The following is a 23483-nucleotide window of genomic DNA, read 5'->3' as shown; positions in this document are numbered from 1 at the left end:
TCTACTACTGTTCTTTTGGACTAACAATCAAAAACACCTCAGTCAAATTTTAACAATGAAAGAATCCCAAACTGCAATAGTTTGTCACCATTTGAGACAATCTCCAAACAATACAGGGCAATCCTCTCTTCTCTGTCTCAGGAACAGCAGACTACTCGCTGCTAAGTCCCACCCTCCCCAATTAGAAGCACTGGAATCAGCTCCTTCTTGAAAACAGTTTGTAGTCGATATTTCACAGCACTGATTATCTCCCAAACAATATTCAAAAAATAAGGAATATATGAAAAGCAATAACGAACTGTCTTTTGAGAATCTAAGAACAGCTGAAAACATTATCTAACATTCAGCACCCTATGAAATGCTGTTAACTTCAAAGCATGTGAATCATCCCAGACACCTCTATAATGGAAACAAAGCATCTGTTTACCCACACATTACAATAAAGCAGAACCATGTGAGAACAATAAAGATAATTTTTATTCCCAGTTGAGAATGCAGAGAGAAAAGCTATAATTAAATAGAAACACAACCAGAAAGTCATGGGTTCAACACACAGGCCTGCTCTGACAGAAACACTGTTAGATCTCGGAACGGCAGCTGGATCAGGAACGCTGCTGACCACCTCAGCACAACTCCCAAATGAAGAGGGGAAGCACTCTTTGGTGCTATCTTTAAAGGCTGAGGTGCTTCCAACTGAATGGTCCATTCCTTCCTAAAAATTAATCCTCAGAGTTCTGTGCCCATCTTGACTCATGAAAACTGATGGGATCACAGCTATAATCGTTATGGCTGCAGGCCACACTAAAAGAACACACTAAACTCAAGTTACACAGCGCTACGTACAGATGTCTGAGCTTCAGCTCCCATGGCCGCTGCTGTATTTAACTCTCCATATGACCAGAGATCAAGTCTGGTCCATTCTACCGTGAACACCGGAGGTGAAAAATAACTGAAAGTAAAATTGTGAACTTCAGGTAGTACAGCTGTGGAGACAGTGGTAAATACACTGTGTAACAGAAAATACATAGGGTTTGTATCCACATTGGATCATAAAGATGACTTGAGCAGTCACATATACATCTCAACAAACAAAAAGAAGCTAGCTAGCTTTTCTCAGATCTTACCAGTGCATTTTAACTCCTGACACATCCATCCTTGTTAATCTGGAAGATCTCTAAGGGGCAACTGTTTCTGGACCAAACAATGGAAGTACCCCCCTAAACAGGATTGACAGGCTTTGGATTCTTTGTCTATTTCCCCACCCTGTGTGTAGTCACTGTGTGAATGGAAACCAAGTCACAAATGTTGCGTTTTGTTTCTGCTTGCACAACACAAAGCAACAGGGAATTGGGTTCTCTGTTTTTAAGCACGAGTTCAACTCAAATGACACTGAACTACTGAACAAATCTGATTACCAGATGATACACTACATCAATTTCCTGAATTAAAGGCTCCCAAAGCCATCATTTCAATATTCTACTTCTAACCATAGAGATAAAAGTTTGATTTTATTCACATCAAAACTTAGTGGCTTTTTTATTTTATTTTTATTAATTGCAATTTATAAATATTATCATTTAAAATTATTCATATTTTATGAAAATGTCTTTGTCTAGCATAAAGAAGCAAAAGAAGATTTATTTAGCTAAATTTGCAGTCCTCTTTAACATAATACTAGAGCTTTGTGCTACAGTGGATTAAAGCAGCATCTGTTCTTCTCTGGAAACCTGGAGTCAAATCACAGCAGCGCAGTAAACTTGCCATCTCTGCCTGTACTCTGATTACAATTGTCCCTTCCCAAAATAAAATTCAAATTAATTCCTGCAAGATGCAAGAAGTTCTGTATTTATGTAACTAAAACGTTTTTGGTTAGTGTTACTATAAAAACATAGTTGGTATTTTCTGGAAAATAAAGACGCATAAATTAAACGCAACTTGTATTTACATAAATTTTGGTGTAAAATTGCAAGATGCTAAAAAATGTACTTAAGTCTTCAGGGCTTGATTCTCTTCTTATAACACAACAGTCTTCTTAGACAACAGAAAAATAGAGGTAAAATTGGGAATGTGAATTTGGCTTGTATCTATGCTTAAATATAAATGAAAGCTAACCAAAACACTCAAACACAACACACTGACACGCTTTCTTCCCAAACCCTCTTCATATTGTCAAGTGTTCTGCTGATCAGGCAATATCTAGGTTAAGGGCACATCCTCATACATTTCATGTAACAACTAGGGCAATCAGGGCTCCATCTTGAGCACAGTTTCTGAGACCTCCTGCAGTTCTGTTATTAAATAAACATTAAAAGCTATAATTGATTGACAGTTACTGTGATTAAAATATACCCAGCTCTGAAATTAATGATAAAATTCTCAATGATTCTGATAAAAAAATAAGTACATAAATGCTAAAAGATTAAGAAAATTACATTCTTACTGCATCCTTTCTAAATAAAAGATCCTATGGAAGTCTACTGGATAATTTCCAGGATAGCTCTATGATATAAATATTTCCAGAATAAAGATACCCTAATAGCAGGCTAAACACAGTGTTACTCATTGAGAGAAACACAGCTGAAGCTATCAAGTAAGGGCAATACAGTGCCTTGAATTCCAAGTGGAATACCAGACAGTATACAGGAGGACATGTTCTAGTAAAGCAGCATCTCACTTCTAGCACGTATGTTTCTCAGTAGTCTGCTAGAGATGCCTGATGTCAAGGTTGGAGAGATGTTAAAAATCAAGAAGTAAAGGTGAAATAAGTGAGGAAATATTAAATACCACAGCTGGAAAACTTCTGGCTTGGGTCCAAGATGTCACCCTGTAGCCATCAACAGGGGATGAGCTACCACCAGGCTAGCCTTCATCAATCACAGCTACTTCTTGCTGTCCCGGGCAAGTGCAGTTTGCAAGGATAAACAGAGTAACTATTAAGCATTCAAAATCAGCTACACAATTACTAGATTTTCCTCTCTGTTCAGAAAGTTTGATCCTTGAATTGCCACCTTTAAGCCTAGAAGAAAACAGGATCAGTATCAAGAAAAGCTCTGCTTTCAAGTTGCTGTTGCACCTGAAATCCTAGCACCTAACCTCTAGATTCTCCCAGGTATGAAACAATTCCAATCTGGAAATGACAGACTATTCTCGTGATGCTAAATACCTGGAGGAGTACTTTCTAGACCACACAAACATAAATGTACTTCTCTTCAGCAAATTTCAATTTGGCAATTTTGCAACATGGTTACAAGGCAGTATGTAGCAGAAGCAGTACATAAGGCCATCCACTTCTTTCCTGAGAAGAAACCACAACCTCCAGAGAACCTCCACAGAAGCACCCCGCTGAGTGCCAGCAAACACACCTCCTCCAGCAGAGAGGGCTGCTGGCCCAGCCAGGGCTCTCTGCCTCAGCTCCTAGCAACCTTCCCATACACACTTCTAAGCAGAGCAACAAACCAGTTACTGTTCTACTTGGCACGTGCACTTTTCAGGTGTTTAAATGGAAAATTTTGAGCTTCCTTACCTGTATTCAAAGAATTGAATTACAAATATTCAAAGGATTGAAATTACAAATTGTTTTTAACTGTGGCAGGATTCCAGGAGAGCTTCTGAAGTGGTGAAAAAACAACTAAAAGAGCTACTGATATAGCGAGTGTTATGACTTTCACTGATTAGTTCCACTTCATGTACTGGAGTTGGTATCTTTTACTATATCAGAAGAGTAGAAAGACAAAAAAAATATATATATATAGCTGACTTCACACAAGAAACCTCAACATGGACTAGGCCATCAATTTAACTGAAAAAAGACAGCAGAATGCTATGTGGCAGTACCCTCAATAGCTGCAATTTCAGAACTAGAACAAGAGGACACAAAAACAAAGCAAACTCAATACAAAAGTAGATGCAAAATGAGAAATGCTTCATTTTATTTGGCAGGACTTGAGTTCCCTGAAAGCACTATACAGATTTAATGAATTCTGCTTATACACGGGTATCTGCCACAAGAACAGAAACAGTTAAACACAACCATCCAAACTAAGTACTCAGCAATTCCTCTTTCAACACATCAGGCAGAATAATCAAGTTTGACTGAAAGGAAGTGCCTATAAAGCAATGTGCAAACGTAGGAAAAAAAAAAACAACACTGGAACAATGACTGAATGGCAAGATATTACTGTGTGAATACAGGCAATGTGCAACTGAAGTAACATTTAGGAGTTACGCTGTGAATAAGCCACAGAAATGTAATGTGCATTATGCAAATATTGCCAAGTCCACACAGGAAGTTTACCAGCTCAACTTTATTGTATTCCTAAGGATAAAAAGAGGCTTCAACATATGACTGTAAACTATAATATAAACACTTTTCTTACAGAAAAAAGCAAAACAAAACAACAAACAAACAAACAAAAAAAAAAAACGACACAAAAAAAACCGCACCGCTTTTCCTTTCTTTTGCAGGAAAGACACTGTAGCAAGTCACAAGCGGTCACACTGCAGCTAGGCACTTCCTCCTGTTACGTTTCCCCACACAAGCACACACCCAGTTGAAGCCATCGCCTATCTTTTCTTAAGTCAGGGATTTCTACAGCAGTGAACCAGCGCCGAGTATCACGTTATTCTTTGGAATCACAGAAATCCCGAGCTGGAAGGGACCCATAATGACCATCGATCCCAACCCCGTGCACCGCACAGGACCACCCAGAAACCGGACGGGCTGCTGAGCGCGGCGTCCGGACGCTGAATCGTACATCTCGATTTCCAGCGGCACAGAACTGCAGCTTTGTAATTCTGAGCCGTTACTCACTTAGCAGCATCACAGCACTGCAGAGGACGTGCACGTTAACACGCCAACCCCACATTTCCTTTCTCGCAGCGGTTCCCCGGCGTACCCCCCCCCACCCCGGGAGGCCTTAGAGCCCCGCGCCCGCGCGCCCCGACGGCACCGAGGCGGGACTCGCTCGGCACTCACGTGATCCCTCAGACTACGGCAAACTTAACGAAGAGAAGCGCGCTCCGCTCGCGTCCGCCCAGGCACGGCAGCCCTCCAAGGAAAGCTCCGCGCCCCGCCGAGCAGCGGCGAGACGCGCTCGGACGGCTGCGGCCCCGCGGAGCCGCGGCCGCACTCGCGGCACCGACCCGGAGCCGCCAGGCCCCGCTCCCCCGCCCGCTTTCCCCGTTCCGGCAGCGGCGACAGAGGAGGAGGCCGGGCGGCGAGCGGAGCCCTTTGTGCGACGGGACGGCGCTCCGCCGGAGCGAGGCCCCGCGGCGCGGCTTACCAGCTGTCAAGCTCCAGCTCCAGCAGCGACTGGGTCCTCTCGGAGCTGCAGTGCAGGCACCACATGGCCGGGCAGAAGTCGCGGGCGAAAAGCTCCGCGCCGCCACCATAGCCGCCCCTCGGCGCCCCGCCCCCGCCCGCTCCCCTCCGCGGCCGCTCACGGGGCGGGCGGGAAAGGCGCGCGTCCCCCCCCCCCCCCCCCCAGCGGCCCACGCGCACGCGCTGAGGTTGGTTGCCCGGGGAACGCGCTCGCGCCTCAGGGCAATGCCGGGCAATGCCGGATGGTGCGGGGCCTCGGGAGCCGCAGCTGTGCCCACCGGACCCGGCCCGGAGCGCAGCGGCACGCAGGTGCCCCTCTGCGGCCCGGGAGGGCTCTTCCTGAGTGCTGCGCGGAGATAATTAAAGCCCGGACACTTAATTACACTGAAGCGGGCGCTCCGCGCGGCCCGCCTTCCTCCTCGGGGAAGCCCGGAGCTCGCGTTTCGGGCGCAGCAGTGTGCGTCTCGAATCGATACCCCCGAGCAAGGCGGCTTGCTAACAGCCGCACTGTTAGTACTTTCTTTTTTCTCCTGAGCGTCCAGCTGTTCCCACGTGCCTCGCTCCTCTCCCGGCATCTGCTAAAAGACGCTTCCATTTGTTGGAAGTTATTTAAAGACCGACGCGAGAGCAGCGCCGAGGCACCGGCCCAGGGCTGAGCATCCCTGGAAAGCACAGCGCTCAACAGCGAAGCTAAAAAGATTTCGGATGTGCCACAATAGCAGCATGAAATAGGAGTGCCGCCTGCTTAAAACCCTAGCTCAAGGCAACAGCGGCAGCTGTGCTGGTGGCACATATCCCACCCATTTTCCACGCACTGACTCTGTGGCAAGCAGCTCTGAGAGCGAGCGGGCACTGTTGTCAACTTCATAAGCATTCAAAACAACAGCATCTGAACTTCCCTGTTGTTGTTTTGAATGTTAGCACAACAATCCAAATCCTGTTTCTTTTTCAATACAGCATTTTTTATAGACAGCATCAGTATGAGATAGGCTGAGGATCTCAGTCACAAGGCAGAATGTGCTCCTCGTCCGGCAGAGCACGCACAGCGAGCATGCAAAGAGCAATGGCACACACAGTGCTGAGGAGGCCTGGTGACAAGGAACAGCCCTTTTGTGAGGGGTGGCTGATTTACAATAGGATAAGATATACATCAGAACCATGTTTTTGGATAAAAATGAATAATTAAAAAAAATAAAATGTTAAGGTCCTATTATCCCTTGCTGCTTCACTGAATCCTGACCCAGAAAGCTTCTAGATTTTGCTGTATCATGCCCTCAGTGTTCTCAGCATTTCTAAATGGGAATGGAAGGAAACTTCCCACTGCTTCAGAAAGCACAGCGACTCTGTAGTAAAGCAAGTTCTGGCAGGCAATGGATCCTTGCTAGAATCATAAAGAATATCTGAATTTCGTCATCACTCATCTGACGGATGAATAAGAATCTATCTTTTTTTTTCTTTTCTTTTTTTTTAAGCAGATCCACCACACAGTGATTAAAGTAATACAAGAAATGAAGTCTAAACAGAGTTAATTAAAACTTGCTAACTTATAAATAAAAGCTATCTCCTACTGTACTGTAAAAGATGTTTTAACTTTATTAACTTACACACACACTTCTTCTGTAGAAACCACACAGTTCTGCAAAAATATTAACACTGAAGTTGCATAATTTTTTCCACATATTTATCGCTTTAATTTCTAGTTTAAAAAGTTTATGTTTCACAATGCTTTCCAAGCCATCCTCCCTCAAAGCCTGGAAGAGACAGGGCTTACAGTGCATCTGGAAGGTTAATCCAAGCTCTGAAGAGCTAAGAAACCTGCCAGTTCTGCAACCTGTTGCTGCTAGGGAACGCTGCCTCACCAGCCCCCTGCCCGTGTTCAAAATGCCTCCTGAGTTCCTCTGCTGATCTACACCACAAATAACTTTGAAGACTACTTGCTCTACACAGCTTGCAAAGACTACTCTCAAAGCATTTTTAGGTTTACATGTCAAAAAGAGCAGCTGCAACTGCACCATAAAGCCAGTGACAAATATTGCTGCCTATAGGTAGACTGAAATGAGTGTTTCAAAAAATAGCAAGGCCTGTATGATTAATATCCTGTAATAATACAAGAAAGCAAGATGAGTTTTGAGTTTCCTGTGAAAACATTTCATGGAACCATCAAAACAACTTGCTTTCCAAATTAAGTTTCCCTTCATCAAAATAAGCATCATGTCTATGTGAGCTAGGGAAACTGTCTAACCACAGACACACCTTGTCTTCATTTGGATGCCAGGGTACTGGAGAACTGGAAAGTAACTAAGAAAACAAGAACCAACCTTGGAGGGCTGAGTTTTTTGTTCTTTTTTTCAGGGGTAGGAGGGGTGTTGGAGTCAGTGAGTTCACTGCTAAAGGCTCCATTCATAATCATCTACACAGTTTTTTCTAATTATTATTATTATTATTTTTTTTTTTTTTGGTAGAGGGAGAGCAACTTGCTCTATACTTTTTAGGAATTAAAACATTCCAGCACATAAAATAGATCCCCATAGTTTGCGGAATTCTCAGAAGTTTAGTCAGAAGCTAAAGACGTTGCTCAAACAAATCAGTAACAGGAGAGAGCATAATAAAAAGCTCAACTGCATCCTTGTATTGTGTATACAACATACCTCTTATTTACAATATATACCATGAGAACTGATCATATCTTTCTCAGGATAAAAGAATCAAAATAACTTGACTTCAACCCAGTTAAACATTTGCCTCAAATGTGCATTTTGCAGTTTCCTAAGGAGGCATTAGGCATGGATTCCAACACGACTGGGTCTAACCAGCTTTCAGTGAAACTCAAATATGTTAAGGAAGTACACACCTACACTAACTGTTTTGATAGTGATGTTACTGCCCGTCTATAAACCAGAGACTATTTACATTGCAGTGCCTACTTTCAAGATCTCACAGTTATGCAGGGAGCCTCTTTACACAGAAGTCTTTGACATCGTAGGCAGACACTACAACCATTCCACATTTTTCAGGCCCTGACTCCTGCACCAAGCTTTGTCTCTATGTGTAATCAGGCACAAATCCAAAGCAGACATAAGCAGTCCACAAGTCAACTGCTAAATGGAAACTGGTTTCCACAGGAGAAACCAAGTGCGGACAGTTTGAGCGTAGGCTGTGAAGAAGCATATAAACCGGATAGTGGAGCTGAGACACTCCAATCTCAAAAACAGCCAAAGAATTCGATTTTTTTCAGAACCTGCTGCAGTCTTCCTTCAGCAGATACAAGCATGCATGCTAGATCAGTACACAACCGATCAGTGCTAACAAACCTCACTTCAAATACTACATGGATATTTGTTATAACTTCCCCCACTTTCAATTTCAACAATCCCAAAATCTCAGTTTGTTTTCACCATTTTGCTGTAAAGTTTCCAATAAATTACTTTAAAATCATTTTTACTAAGAGTCTTTAAAACCTGATGCAGAGATTAAATGGCAAAGTCTTCTATAAACACAAGATCTCACATGTATTTTGACAAGGATATTAAACATAGAAAAACAAATTATTCATGACTACACAGATGGCATCGTGGCTTCTGTGTCAAGGCAATCTGATGCAACTGTTTTGGGAAGGATCTTCTGTTTATGTTTAAGCATTCCAAACCCATCCTTGCTGGACCACAACACATCAGGTAACAGGCTGGTTGTGATTTTTCATAGACAAGTAGGGCTTAACTATTTAGGACAATTTTTTTAGTGGCACATAGCTACAGGTTTTTTCTTTCCTGATGGCACAGGAACAGTACATAATGCTTTGTGTACCAGACATACAGAGGTGATGTTTCAGGCCTCAGAAGAGGGTGGCCAGGAGGGGATCGAACAGAGCTCATGTGGACTTCTATTCCACTTCATCTGCACTTCGTAGGAGGATTTGGCAGAAGCAATATGACATACAGAGGCTGTATGCCCCTTGTTCTCCATCTGCCACTTTGCCATCTAGCTGGTACTAGAGCTGCCACCAGGATACTGTACAGTAACACAGAGCAGGGCAAGGAGACAAGAAAGTAATGCTGGTATCTTAGTATTGTTGTTCCTAGCAAATTGTTGGAGCACAACTAATAGTACAACCCTAAGTGATCTCCGCTTCATTAAAAAAGATTCAGCTGACTTAAGAAGAAACAAAGGAACTAGGAAATCTGTGTGCAAGAGGAAGTAAACCAAGAGTTCACACTATGAACACATCCTCACTAGATCAGAAATTAGGGGTAAATAATTCTGAAGCAAGCGGGCTGGCTGACCTCAGGAAGAGCTTACTATTGACAGCTGGTTAATTCACTGGAGCTGTTGGTTCACCCACCACATGTCACTCCAGTTTTCGGTCAGTGTGACCAGTAAGGACTAAAGATCAATTCACAAAGGCAGCTCCAATTTTGCTATTATTTGTTATATTTAACTCTTCAACAGTGAATTATTGAATCTTCCTTGCTAAAGCTAAATGTGTTTTATTTCTAATAGAGAAACATAATTAAACCTTAAATTAAGCACAGCACTGAAATTTTGGTATACCCAGTAATTTACATAAATCATTGTTATTTAATGCGTTAATAGCTAAGATAAAGTTTATAAACCCCAGAGTGCAACAAACTGAATTTGGAATTACGAGCACACAGCAATTTGTATAACATGTCATCTAAATCTACAGTAATTATGACCCTGCTTAAGGGTAATTCCTGACTTAATCACATTAAATACACTATTATTTCCAAGATTTTAAAGGCCAAAAGGGGCATTTATCTTGCAGTTTGCCTGAATAAAAGCAAAGTGCTGCCCAAGGAAGGAAGGAAAAAAATAAAAAGGAAAAAAACGCAGGTTCTAAGGTATACATACAGAACACAAACACAGCCATGAAGTCTCATACAATAAAATGCATAGGTGGGCCTAAATACACGTCACTTCTTTCTCAGTGGGCTTTTGGGGGTCATTAATCTAACTTGCTGTTTGAAAAAGTTGCACTAACATGTAAGGATTCTCAGCTTCTCATGCTCCTTCCCTCCATGGTTACCTGTACACTTAAGGAAAATAAACCATTAGAAAAAAATGATTGGGATACATTGATTTCCAGAATGTACAGCACAATGCCTTTTCATAATATTCTCTTGAGGTATCTCATGAAAATTGTTAATAAACAGTGACTGACTCCATAACTGTACAGGCATTGCACACCATGGTAATTTTCCCACAGGACCTGGAATTACCTAGAAACCCTCAAATATGCCAGGTAATTCTTCACAAGCTAATACTTCACTGTACTTATCCTAGTTTTGTATCCCCAGAATTGATTTCATATCTTCTCTCAAATAAGCCCATTCATTTCCTACGGCTGTGTCCTAGTTCACTTTTTTTTAAATGCCAATAACACAAAAATTGGTGTTAAAACAATAATTACAACTTCCCTGCATTTTTTTAACTAAACTTCAAAGGCTTTAAATAAACACATCTGGGAAATGGCCTTATGGCGTCGGTTGCTATGGAGCAGGCAAAACAATAGATCTTTGCAGTCATTCTGCTCCAAAGGCTATTTAAGACTATGGAAATCTTCCCTGAATTGGGAGGGCTGTAGACTGGATACTGTCATTTGCAACTACCTCTCTCTAAAAAGAAAAGAATACCATACCTTTAGAAAACATAAAATGGCTTTATCCCCGTGTGAAAGATAGTGATACTGAAGCACAAAGACCATAAACCCTAACAGAGGAAAACCTCAATAACTAGTCAAAGTGACCTTGCACATCTCCTGGAAAGCTAAATTTTTGAAGCAGATCTACATATTCAGCTTCTTTATCCCCTTCCATTAAACAGGACACTCAGCATTTGAGAGTGAGAAAAGGGTCTGTCTTTAGCTCCGCAAAGGAAACCTTGCTGGTGGAAGTCTGGTGTCTCTAGCAAACTCCCTCCTTAGGCCTGGTTAGAGATTTGAATCAACATCCTGATTTTGGGAGGCAGGGTTAGGGGGTGGAGGAGGAACTTCCACAGAGTTAAAAACAGTATTAACTGTTAAGATTCAACCAGTGCAGAAGCATACACAAACCAGACAACCCAGAAAGCTATAGCAAGTTGTAAAGCACACAATTTCAGAGCTAGGAAAAGCAAAGCATAAAGAGGATTAGACCACAGTCACACCAGTAGTCCAAAGCCAGGATTCCTGACTCAAAATTCTCTGCTGCCAGTACTCTGATCTGATTTTGTGACTCAAAGTCAGCAGTTGATCCTCAAAACCCTCACTTGTGTGGAAAACTATTGTAAATGATATTATGTGCTCTGCAACACCGATTATTTGCAACTATAGGAACAACATCCAAAGAAACAATATTAGACAGCATTTTTATTTAGTACAGAGCGTAGAATTTTCTCTCAAAGAACTATGAAAAACTGATCATGCTGCTTCTGAGAGGATCTTTTATTCTCTCATTCTGCCTAGTGCTACTTCCCTTAGCACTGCTCACAGCAAGACACATTTCTGGTGCTCCAAAAGCATTCAGCAGCTATTAGATAACTACATTTAATTATAACATGACTAAGCAATTCAAAACTTTGTTTGACAGATCCATAGGCCTGTGTAGTTATTAATTTTTATGTTTGAATCACATGCAACTTTCCTTTCAATAAAACACAACCAGGAGACCCCCAGCATCCACAGATGGTGCTGTGACTCACCCCAACAGCGGAGCTGTGCCTGAGCAGTAGCAGCCACGAGCTACTTTACCAACAGCGAGCAGTGGCTCTTCAAGAGAAAACACAAATCCATGGTCAGAAGGATAGTGGATGCTCGGAAATCCCCCCAAGAAAGTGCAGACACTGACAAGGAGCCAGAAAGCTGCATTGGAAAGGAGCTGTAAGCTAAGAAGTCTACTCTATTAATGCCAGGAATTGTGCATCAAAATGAAATAAAAAGGAGAGGAAGACCTTTGGTCTGCATTCTTAGAGGCAATAAACCAGGACTCTGCACTGCAAATACAAGGTGATTGCAGTTTGCAAGCCTAGTGATACCACAGTACATCTAATAGTCCCTTGTCTCTGAAGAGCAAATTATGTATGACACTCTCCACCTTTTTCTCACCTGGAGTGCCACGTCCTCCAGTGAACCCAGAGTTCTCACAGCAGAGCAGACAATGGAAGGTGGCCGCGGGCAGTATGAAGTCCCCGGTGCAGGATCTCACTGGCTGCGCCTGTGGTGCCACTGCTGAGCAATGGTGGTGTCACTGTGTCCGTGCTGCTCAGAGCTGGGGAACTCAGGGGGCAAGGAGCACTCTGATGCTCTAAAGCAGCAGATCTCACAAGGACAGCTGAAGCTAAGAGCTCTGTTTCTGAGGCATTCCTTATTCATCATAAATTACTGTCATGAAGTAATTCTCCCTTACAGGAGAAGGAGTACAGAACAACTTTTTTCACTCAGAGGGTGGTGACGCACTGGAACAGGTTGCCTGCAGAGACTGAGGATGCCCCAGCCCTGAAGGCATTCAAGACAAGGCTGGATGTGGCTCCAGGCAGCCTGGTCTAGTGGTTGGCAACCCTGCCCACGATTGAAACTCAATGATCTTTGAGGTCCTTTTCAACTCAGGGCATTCTATGCTTCTATCATTTATAGCCAGATTAAGCGCTGCCGCTGAAAGAAGTAGTTTATCTTCACCCCAGGCTCTAGTTCTCACTGTGCAGCTTCCTTACCTCCTTGCAACACATTTTCATTTGTGGATGCAGAGCAAGACATGAAGAAATTCAAAACAGATCTCATTTTGGCAGCTGAATTTTGGATGTTTCAACTTGCATAGAACAGTTGCACGACAAGCAGAAATCAGTATCAGTAAGACCCACTCAAGGCATGAAAGAAAAGCAATGCAAACTTTCATTGTTCTTCACCTTCAGGTATTATCTCTAAGTGAGACTACAGTGAAAACATTTGTATGAGTTGGGGCATTTTAGCATGACAAAATAGCATTACTAAAAAGCCATAAGGAAACCTACTGACACAGGATGATGGCAACTCCACACACAGCCCACTCAGCAAACTTGTCACTGAATGAAAAGTCTTCAGATAAGGTTGGACAAAGTAAGAACATTGAGATGATTCCTAGCTAATACATGGCATATTAACGCTCTTGAAGCACCTGGTGGATACCAAGGTCTCTCCTAAAAACATTCAACACAAGAAGGTTCCCTGCAGCTTCCTCTTTTTTCCACTTTCATTTTATGTCAGTAATAATGTGCTCTCTGTGCAATGCATTTCCTTGGGCTTAGCAGACAGGTGATATTAACAACACTTAGTTATGTTTCATGTCATCAGCATCATCTCAAAAGCCCTCAATCTGCAAGCAAAGCATAGTCTTGTTTACTTAGAATTAAACGTTTTGGGTTTTTTTCCTGTTTAAGCAACTCACAGCTTCAGTAAGATGAGCAAGCTGGTGTGTGCCCACTGTGTTTTGTACCTTCACAAAAACTGAGCAGAACAGTCAATGACTTTTAACACAGCTTTATGAAGACTATCTAATTCTGGAAAACACAACCGTGTTCCTTTGGAAAAAAAAAAAAGGTGGAAGAATTCCAAACTCCACAAACACTGTCTGAAGGCTATGAAAGTCATTACCAGCCTGTGTTAAAGTATCTGAATGTTGCTAATTTATGTCCTGTATAAAATAGTGCCTTTCCATATGAGCATTAGAGACATGTGGCTAAATAACGTGCTATATTGAGACATCACATGCACACCACACAGCATGGAGAAGTACATATTTTCCATGTCCTTCTGCAAGTAGCATTCTAAGCCCAGTATTTTTTCTACTTGAAGCTCGGATTGTATTACAGTTATTTTGATAGCAACCACTAAGTTCAAATGTTTTCTTCGATGATAATCATCACTGAAATGTCCCACATATATATAAAAATGTATATGTATATATAAATGCACCATATATACTATATATATATACATAAATATATGACAGTTGATAGAAATCCAATTGTAAGTTAAATAAATTACTTTTTTACCGACTGTTTATTGAAATAAATGATTAAGAAGAATGTTATGGAGAACGTCTTATGACAGACCTAATGCTGTATTTAGAAGTATTTTAGTAAATTACTCTCATGGCTTCAGCATTAGTGCACCCCTGTGCGACATGGAAGTTTATAATTCAGGAAGGGCATTTGTCAGCTTTTCAATGTCCCACCATGAAGATGCAATGTACACTAAGAAGACTAAATTAAAACCCAGAAATATTTACAGACATGCTACTTTTTAGCAGCTGTACACTCTTCTGCTCATTGCTCTATACTGCAAACCGCTCTGTTGGCACTACAGAGCCCCTTTGCACAAAATTCACTGCAAGTCTGATGTGTACAGTTTTATTTAGGATGCAGCGAAGAGTGACCAGTGAGGGAAAAAAAACAACAGAAAAAAACAAATCAAAACCACATTCACCATCAGTGATCACACTGTGAAACGAGCTACTGTACTAAGGTCACCCTCTATATATACATAACCTAGGAAACAGCTGTGGTGTTGACAATAGCACTGTGTGTGGTAGCAAAGTATAAACCTCCACTAATTGACTTAAGTCCCTGAACTCGATTCAGTAGCCATAAAAACCCTCGTGCAGACCAGCTGCAAGAAGAGGAATGGAGGAAATAGCATTCAGTCCTAGAGTAAATTATGCAAACAAATATTGACTTTCTCCATGGTAACTTTTATAGCTAATAGAAACTTTGAATGGTATTTTGAGCCAGATATAAATAAGCAGAAATACAAGAGAAACCAATAAGCACACACCTCAGAAGAGAAACATTCCATCCCCAAACACAATAAATAGCATAATAAATAACACTGCGAGAGGAATATTTTCGTTCTGCAGTTTCCTGAGACCAGAGGGCAGTATTTTGTTCTCCCCATGGAGTCTGGATGAACTCTCAGAAAAAAAGACCGGGCCACACCGGTCACTTCTACAGGGAGGCCTGGCATGCTGCCTGAACTCTGTGCCCAGGACAGATCCAAGCTGGGTGACAGAGGTGGGGACACATGCTTTCCTCACTGACCTGCCAGCGAGCACCACACATGTCCCAGCATTCAGCTCTGGTACCTGAAAACACAGCTACTATGCACCTCCTTCTGACCTGAGGAGGCAGTACATCACAGTAGGACAGCTTTACAATACCTTTCTAGATATTATTAAACAAGAATAAAGAAATGACCAGCAAATATGAAAAATTAGTTATGGGACTGGAATCTACATGCAAAGATTTAGAAGTACATTACATATTACTACCGAGTGATAAATTCAAGTACGAGGAGGGTTAAATATGTTCCAGCATGACCTCACAGATTTCTCCTTAACACTGCGCCTTAGCCTGCCATGTGAGCATGCCTGTATAGACCAGGTGCTTAGCTGCAAACGTGTATCAAAACGTACCTCCAAATGATCTTAATTCTAACACTGATCTATGCCAGTGTGTTATGGAAAAATAGGTACTGGGAAAGTCCCTTTGAAAGCCTTTGGTGTGAGCCACTACACCTCCCTTGGGCAGCGCACAGCCTGGCATGGCCGGACCCACACAATGCTCTGCGATCACCCCTGGGCCACAACTCCTGCTTAGAAAGCTTCTACCACATTTGCCTGAAGCTTCCACAAGGCAATGCTAGCAAAATATGTACAAAAGGAACAATTTGCATACAGTGATACATAGTACACTTCTGCTCATGGATGAACAGGATAATTTTTGTTTCCTTCTGGAACCTCCTGAAATTCGTCTTGCTCAAGGTTGTACTTTGGCACGACTGCACACTGACTGAAGGGATTGTGGTAAGACAGTAGGATGCTAATTGTTCATCTTCTCAAATTACTGCTTACTACAGTCATTGCTTTGAGCCTATATTACAAATAATAATAATAATTTTAAAAAACCTCCAAAAAGAATGATAGCACAATGAAAGCAGCACTGCCATGTGCCAGCCAGGGCTGTCTGACCGCAGTCCCCTGCCAGCAGCTGTCCCCTGTTCGAAGGAAAATTCCTGCAGAACACAAGCTGCCACTTTCCCCACAAGGTCTCAGGTGCACATTGAGAGACCTTATGCCTTAAGCAAAAGCATATCTTAATCACACCCTACAAAAGTAAATTGGCAAACAGAGAACTATGTGTCACTCAAAACAAAAAGATTACTTTGCAATACATTCCATTACTGAAGGTACTTTTAAGTTTTGATTAACTAATTTCCATTTTACAGCAAATAATAAAGACTCATCTACAACTTAGACAAAAAGAAAATAGAAATCTACTATGCTTATTAATTACATGGTATAGTTACTCATTATGCCAATTAATTACATGGCATAATCAACAGTCAGTACCTATAAGGAATTTCAAATGCAACTATTTGATTTATGATAGGAATCACCCTCAGGTGTCTTAGGAAAAACTGCTAAGCAATCTGGAGATTAGAACTGGGAAGTCCTTTCAGTCTAAATTCATTTTCTCTGCCACCATAAGGAGGCAAAATCTCCCTTTTCCCCTCTGATCCATGTGTCCATGCTATAAAGTGCAGTAATTTGAAAAATAAAAATGAGCCAGAAGCGATAGAAGGCATAACATAGAATATGCTGTAAATGGGTGATCTCTGGCACTCGATATATGAATTTTCAGTTAACTAATTCGTATTACCATTACTTACCTTCACTAATAAAAAGGAAAAATGCTCTTGATGTGAAGAACTCTACAGTTTTTCCTCCTCAGCTCAACAAACACAGGACTACAAAGCACTAGCACTTAAATCACTTGGTATCCTTTCATGTTGCTGACCGGAAAGATTTCCTCCAACTGCAGGGTAGAATTTTTCTCAACATGTTTAAAGCTCTGCTGGTTGAGAATATAGAAGACTAAACTACAAGAAACATTTTAATTTGTGGATGGGATTGCCCAGTGGTAATCAAGGGCAGAGCATGGTTGACTACATGCAGCTGGAATCCAATATAACTGGCAGCAAGGTAAGAGAGGATCCAGTTCCAGCCAATGTCATTGTATGGAAACCTGCTCATGGCTTTTCTAATGGCCCTGACAGGTACTACAAGTACAGATGATGACAAAATGGGCTCTTTCATAGGCTGGAAGTCACTGCTGACCACAGAAAGTTTTTAGTATGAATGCTATTTTACCAACTGTAGAACTGAACTCCTACCCTAAATCAAATGGAAAGCTAAGCTTAAGGTGCAAACCCACCAGGAACACGCACAGGAGACTGCAGCACATTATCAGAGGAACTAAAAGAAGTGAAACGAAAGAGTTGACATTTCTTTTTTTTTTTTTTTTTTTCTTCTGGAAAACCCATTTTTACTCTTGGTAAAAACCTGAGATGAAGTGACACGACACCCACTGTGCCTTTGTGCAAACCAAGCCAACCCTCCCAGTTCCCAAGCAGTGGCTGACAACATCACCAGCCTTGCTGTACAGTGACCACACCTCTGAAATCCACCTCTATAATCCTAATGGGCCATTTATAACACCCACTACTGTCCAAGCAGCTCATTATGTTCACCATGAGCAGACTACTTCGGGCCTGAAGCCTGTCACACAAAAGCAGCCTGCTGAGCCAGCAGTCCAACTTCCGACATGCTCCATAAATAACCCACACAGTGTGTTATTTAGTGCAATGCAGTGAGAGCATCCACTGTTACCTATGGCTATTCTGGTAACCTCAAGTTATTCCTGTATACGTGCAATGCCATGGTTATTCCTGCTTTCCATCCCACTGAAAAGAACAAAATAACTGGAGGACAAACACTTATATTTAGTTATCAATCAAAGGCAAAAACTAGTACATAAGCATAGGAAGAGACTTCTACCTTCCTAGAGATGGTGGAAAAATGAATATTAATGTAGCTCAAAAAATGCTAGAAATCTTTTGCATTTACTTGATTGGATCACCAGCTTGGATATTATGCCATCTCTCGTTTAAATTATGAACTGCAAAGTAATTGAAATATGAAGTATTACTCCATCAGTTTAAATTATTTCAGTCATACTTGACTTCAAGTAATGACATTTTTCTTCCCATACAAAAAAAAATCCGATTTTTTTTTCTTGCTACTCTGTATCGTTTTAATAACTATTCTCATTGACAACAAAATTCATGTTTCTTACATAAATGGTTATGAAAAACTTTACGCGGATAATAGCAAAATTACTTTAATGTGTCTAAACTGTACCACTTGCTTCCTTGTACAGCCATTTCAGTAATTTTTCTTCCAAATCACACAGCAATCTTTTGTTACCAATCACAATAAGTTTCAACAAATTACTGTTTTCAGATGTACGACTGGTAGAAAAGACACATCTTATCTCTTAGATTCTCTTTCTGCATGTTGTAAACTACAGTGTGTTTACCTGGGCCTAATAAAAATGAGGTCATTTATTTCGCTTCAACCCTTCCTATGAAGTCAACTGAACCTATCTTGGTATTTAAGTCAGTGACGTTCCCTTATATTAATTTAATATTAAATGCCTCCTTGTAAGCATACTCTATTAAGGATGAGAGTTACATTCAGTATTGATAGGAGGGTGGTTTTTGGACATTCGTTCTGCTGTTTCTTCTTGCTTTTAAATTGATGATATTAGCTTTCACTAATAGTGAAATACTCAAAACTTTATTTCTCTTTTTAATTGCTTTGAGAACTCTCCTGTAAGACAGAGGAAAGAAATAATCATAACATCCAAGCTGGAATTCTTTCAAATGGATTCTTCTTGAAATCTGCAGAAAAATTACATTTTGAAGACTGCAAAAAGAGTACAGTGAATGCTCTCAGGCTTTTCCTTAAAATGGATGTTGTGTAAGCACCTGATGGAACCTTGCGCAGTTCTCCCCAGCACAGAGTAACAGAGAGGACATTGCTTATTTCTGCTCAAGCTCCTGTCCAGTACTGTGCTGAGCCCTGGGATGAAATCAGACAGACAAGGCTCTCCAGTCTCACTGTAGATGAAAGTCAAAAGGAAACACGTTTCTTCAGTAGCCACTTCTCATAGCTGCCATCATCTTTCAATGATACAGAGTTAAGATGTTTTATATATCAGCCAGCCCAATAGAACTTGCCTAAAACATTAGTAGAATAGCTCTGAAAAAAGCTGCCCATTTAACAAATCTAGATTTACCTTCCCTTCAATCAAACATATATATGTAAAGCTCATAACCCAAAACACTTAAAATAAAAGGCACTGAATTCCAGCACCACCAGCACTCATCACACAATAATCCAGGCAGAACCCAGCACTCAGTGCCTCTGCTGCTTCTGTCTGGATGATGAGAAAGACTTATCTTCCAAATGCTTACAGTCACAAAACATATGCATCAATAAGAAAAAAACATTCACTGTTTCTCCTAAATTTGCAAATATTATGTACGTGCTGTATATCATCCAAGATCACTCTTTTCTCCCTTGTGTTCAACACAAGTTGCACTGTGTGCTCACAAACTGCCATCACCTTGCAAGTCAAAGACATGCTCTTGAGCAGACATCTGCTGGAAATTTCCGCATATGCTCTGCATGGCTTACATTATGCTACGGTGCCATGCAAGGGAATAGAATGGCATGTGTGCTCTTCACAAATTCTTTCTAAAAATGAAGGATTAATTACTCTAAAACAGTTCATAAAAAGTCCAAGTGCTTCTGTAAACTTTTCAAATAACTTTCTGTCAGCCACAGGTTCTATTGCAGCCAGTAAATGACTGCATGAAAATCTCAGGGATTTACTTAGACTGATTCCAGCTGTGCGTGAGGTTATCTCTACCCAGGACAATTCTCTTACAACACTCAGCTTTGCACGCCCATGCATCCACACACTTGTTCCACATGAAGTACTGCATGACTGCATCTGTAAATACGCAGTATAACCATAATGAGAGAGGAAAAGGAATTTTCAGAAAGGTTTTCTGGAGAGCTTCATCTTGGAGAACTGCACTTATGCAGATTGTTCTGACCCATGTGTGGTTGTGGCCCACAGAATGGCAATTCCCTTTGTGTTTGAGGAGGAGGTAGAGAAGCTCTGGCTCCACATGAAAGCTGAAGAATTCAGAGACAAACTCTAGCAAGCAAGGCTTTCTGGATGGCAGTAACCACAGTTTGTGCTTCAAACAGATCTGCTAGCAGAGGAGGGTTTGGCAGAATCCCAGATGGGACAAATGCCTGAAGCAAGTTAGTTTCTGCTACGAGAAACATCCGGAAATACATGAAATGTTCAAAGTCTGTATGATTCAAAACCTAATTTAATCAATTTACCAGAGCCATTAGAATGCTCCCCTCCAGGGGAAAGGCAAAGGCTCAAAAAAAGCATCTCATCTTGGTACATTTCTATAACGTGTGGTCAGACACAGTCTAATCAAGAGGCCAGACAAAAACAACATACTGAAATTAGGGTTCCTTGCTGCTTTAATATGAGAATGAAAGAAGTTTTGTGTTTGTTTTTGTAGTATTTTTTTTAATTATTGTATTTTCCATACACTGTTAATTGGTGCACACAGCCAGGCTTTAACAGCTTTCCCTGTACCATCTTTTCTTTTTTTGATCTTAGTGGGATTGTTAGAATGAAGTCACCCATGCTCTCACAACAACAGTTATTCAAACACATTTGGATTTTGTAATGTTCCAAAAACAGGAAGGTGTTTGTTGGTCCTGTTGCTGCAGACGATCGTGAAATAATATTAATATTGCATGGGCTCAACCAGCAGACACATCGCTGCTGGCACTCAACCAGATGCAAAGCTCCTCACCATCAGCAAAAGTGTTGGCTACATTGAGCCAATGGGAAGTCACTATGCTTCCACACCAGCTAGCTCAGGCTCAAATGAGTACCTATAGTTGTGGCTAAATGTACATCTAAAGCATAACACACCGTGCACAAACCCAAAGCCTATAGGCAGCTCTTGGTGACCTTTCCTAGACAAGCTGTAAATCCAAAGCTCTGTGTGAAGCAATCAATCTCAAAAACTAAGGAGAAAGTTTGCTGGGGAATATGCCCTCTCCATTCAGTCTTCTAATTCTATTTAAATGGTAAAAATGACATGGATTTTCCAATCCACTTTATTAAAATAGGTAAAGCTTGAAATTTATGATAAAAGGCTCAATATGGATTTACATTTTGTAGTATGAAAAGGTCAATGTATGAAGAATTGAAGCAGCCTTTCAGGTGAACCCAGCAGTGCAAGGAAGCACAATAACCTTAGAGACAGGTGCTAAAAAAAGAGTTGGAACAAGGCCTCTGCTGAAATAGTTCAGTTCATTATTTATAGCCAGTTTTTACAAGAACACCACAAGAGATAAAACTTTGCTAGCTTTGTTTGCTGAAACAAAGTGGCTTAGAGAAATATATACATCCCTGCTTCTTCTCAGTCATGTAAATCTGTCATTTTAGACTAAAATTCTTCAGCTGAACATCCTGGGCACTGTCTCGCCTGGCACTGCTAACAAACACTAAGGGCAGCGCAGGTAGCCAGGGCTTTCTTGGGGTCAGCCTGCTGGCACTGCTCACCTTTCCACAGCTCCTCTGCCCATGCTGATTAAGTTCCCATTTGTACATATGGAAGAATTAAAGATCAGGTGACATACTATACATTTTGCTTAAGTTCTGATGCAGGAAAGAAAAAAGCCTATCAATAAAGGTTAACTTTGGAAAACATCTTTCCTCCAGTCTCAGATACATCTTGCTGCTCCTGCCTGGCCATAGAGCAATTTACAACCACTGTCACAATGACAAAGCAAGGTGCCTTCTCTTTCACAGAAAAATTTGCATTGAAATTGTCCTGTTGCAGTGGAGAAATGGCACAGCAGCTTTTTTGTAAGGCCGGCCTTGAACAAAAGCTTAAAGCACCTTAAGGTGCTTTGCTTCTCAGATGAAGAGAGCATTCTGTATGTAAAAATGCACATGCAGATAGCCAAGAGAGGGAATCTGTAGGGCATGAAATATCACAGATTAATATTATTAGCAGTATTCATCTGTGTTTTCCAATGCACTGTGTTCCAAAGTTGCTCTTGATTTACAGATGAATAATGAAACCAGCATGCATCTTACTGAAGCAAAAGAGCACACAAAATGAGGGGAGAAGAAGCAGTGAATGAAAAAATTACAGTAAATGCCTTCAGTGGTGTCCCACCCAGGCACTGTACCTTGCAGTTCCACACTGAGTATGTTCCCAACTGCTGGCACAACAGATTAGAAGCATGAGTACATGGGATACAGAAAACTGTATTATTTTGCTCATATTTTCCAAATCACAGAAATAACATTTTAATTACTATATTTCCTCTATGTGTAGTAAAAGCGAACATTTTTTACTGCATGTTTTACTTCAGATTATACATTTGTCATATTAAGATATTTTGATGGGAATTATAACATCTACATTAATGTCTTGGATGCCAGGGCATTTTGTACAAGAATTTATAAATATTAACAAGATAAAATTTTAAAATGCAAAATACAAAATTAGCCATTGTAAGTGTTTAATTTTGAGGGAACAGGAATAACATTTTCATATTAATGCAGGTCAAATTATATTAAAATGATTGTTATGTACAAAGTATTAAAATGAAGAGGACAAGCCGTCATCTGAGACAATTCCAAGGATTTTCTGCTACACTGTCTGGTCACAATTCTGTGGATGATTTTTAGATCCTAAATACCTGTTTGGTATTAATAGTGAGTGGCATTAATGAAGAAAGTGGAAGTCTGAAAAACAGCATCTGTTTTAATAAGTCAATATACCTTTCCTGGAAGCATTTACCAATACTACATCTAAAACTAAGAGCTGGCTTTCATAAAGCACCTTTTATGAACAGACAATGAAAGACAAAGTTCATCAAGGTCCTCCTTCACTAATCAGCATGGATGACAGGTCATGCTACTTGTTGCTTTCACCACAGAAAAGCACTGGCCAAGATTTCCAGCAAAGGTGCCTCAGTCTAGATGAGTTTTTTTTCTCCATAGTTGCAGTATTTGATCTTTTCTCATAAAGAGAGCAACATCTTTGCATATTTATAACCTACTTTATTTACAACCTTTCTACTTAAGAGACTTCCTGGCTCAAGTACAAGATGAAAACAAAGCATTATACAGGGGACCCGGGGGTTTCAATTCTGAACTAGGAACTTAAGCT

At 40.9% G+C, this 23483-nt stretch overlaps 1 protein-coding gene across 8 annotated transcripts in view; it reads right to left on the bottom strand.

Annotated features, from left to right (window-relative positions):
- IQSEC1 (IQ motif and Sec7 domain ArfGEF 1) overlaps nt 1–23483 on the bottom strand; it is a 291545-nt gene that overhangs the window by 49806 nt on the left and 218256 nt on the right. For 2 of the 8 annotated variants that reach the window (XM_065749641.1, XM_065749642.1), the window contains exon 1: nt 5283–5419. The exons of the other annotated variants lie outside the window; for them this stretch is intronic. In XM_065749641.1, coding sequence (XP_065605713.1) covers nt 5283–5347 — 65 coding nt within the window. In that variant the 5' untranslated portion in view covers nt 5348–5419. Of the gene's footprint in view, nt 1–5282; nt 5420–23483 lie in introns of those variants that run through there. 8 annotated transcript variants of the gene reach the window in all.

This window comes from Cyrtonyx montezumae, unplaced genomic scaffold (assembly GCF_038088225.1).
Source record: "Cyrtonyx montezumae isolate F1298 unplaced genomic scaffold, pur_monq_1.0 scaffold_6, whole genome shotgun sequence".
NCBI lineage: Eukaryota > Metazoa > Chordata > Aves > Galliformes > Odontophoridae > Cyrtonyx > Cyrtonyx montezumae.
The sequence above is the reverse complement of the archived record's forward strand: the minus strand, read 5'-3'. Positions and strand labels throughout refer to the sequence as shown.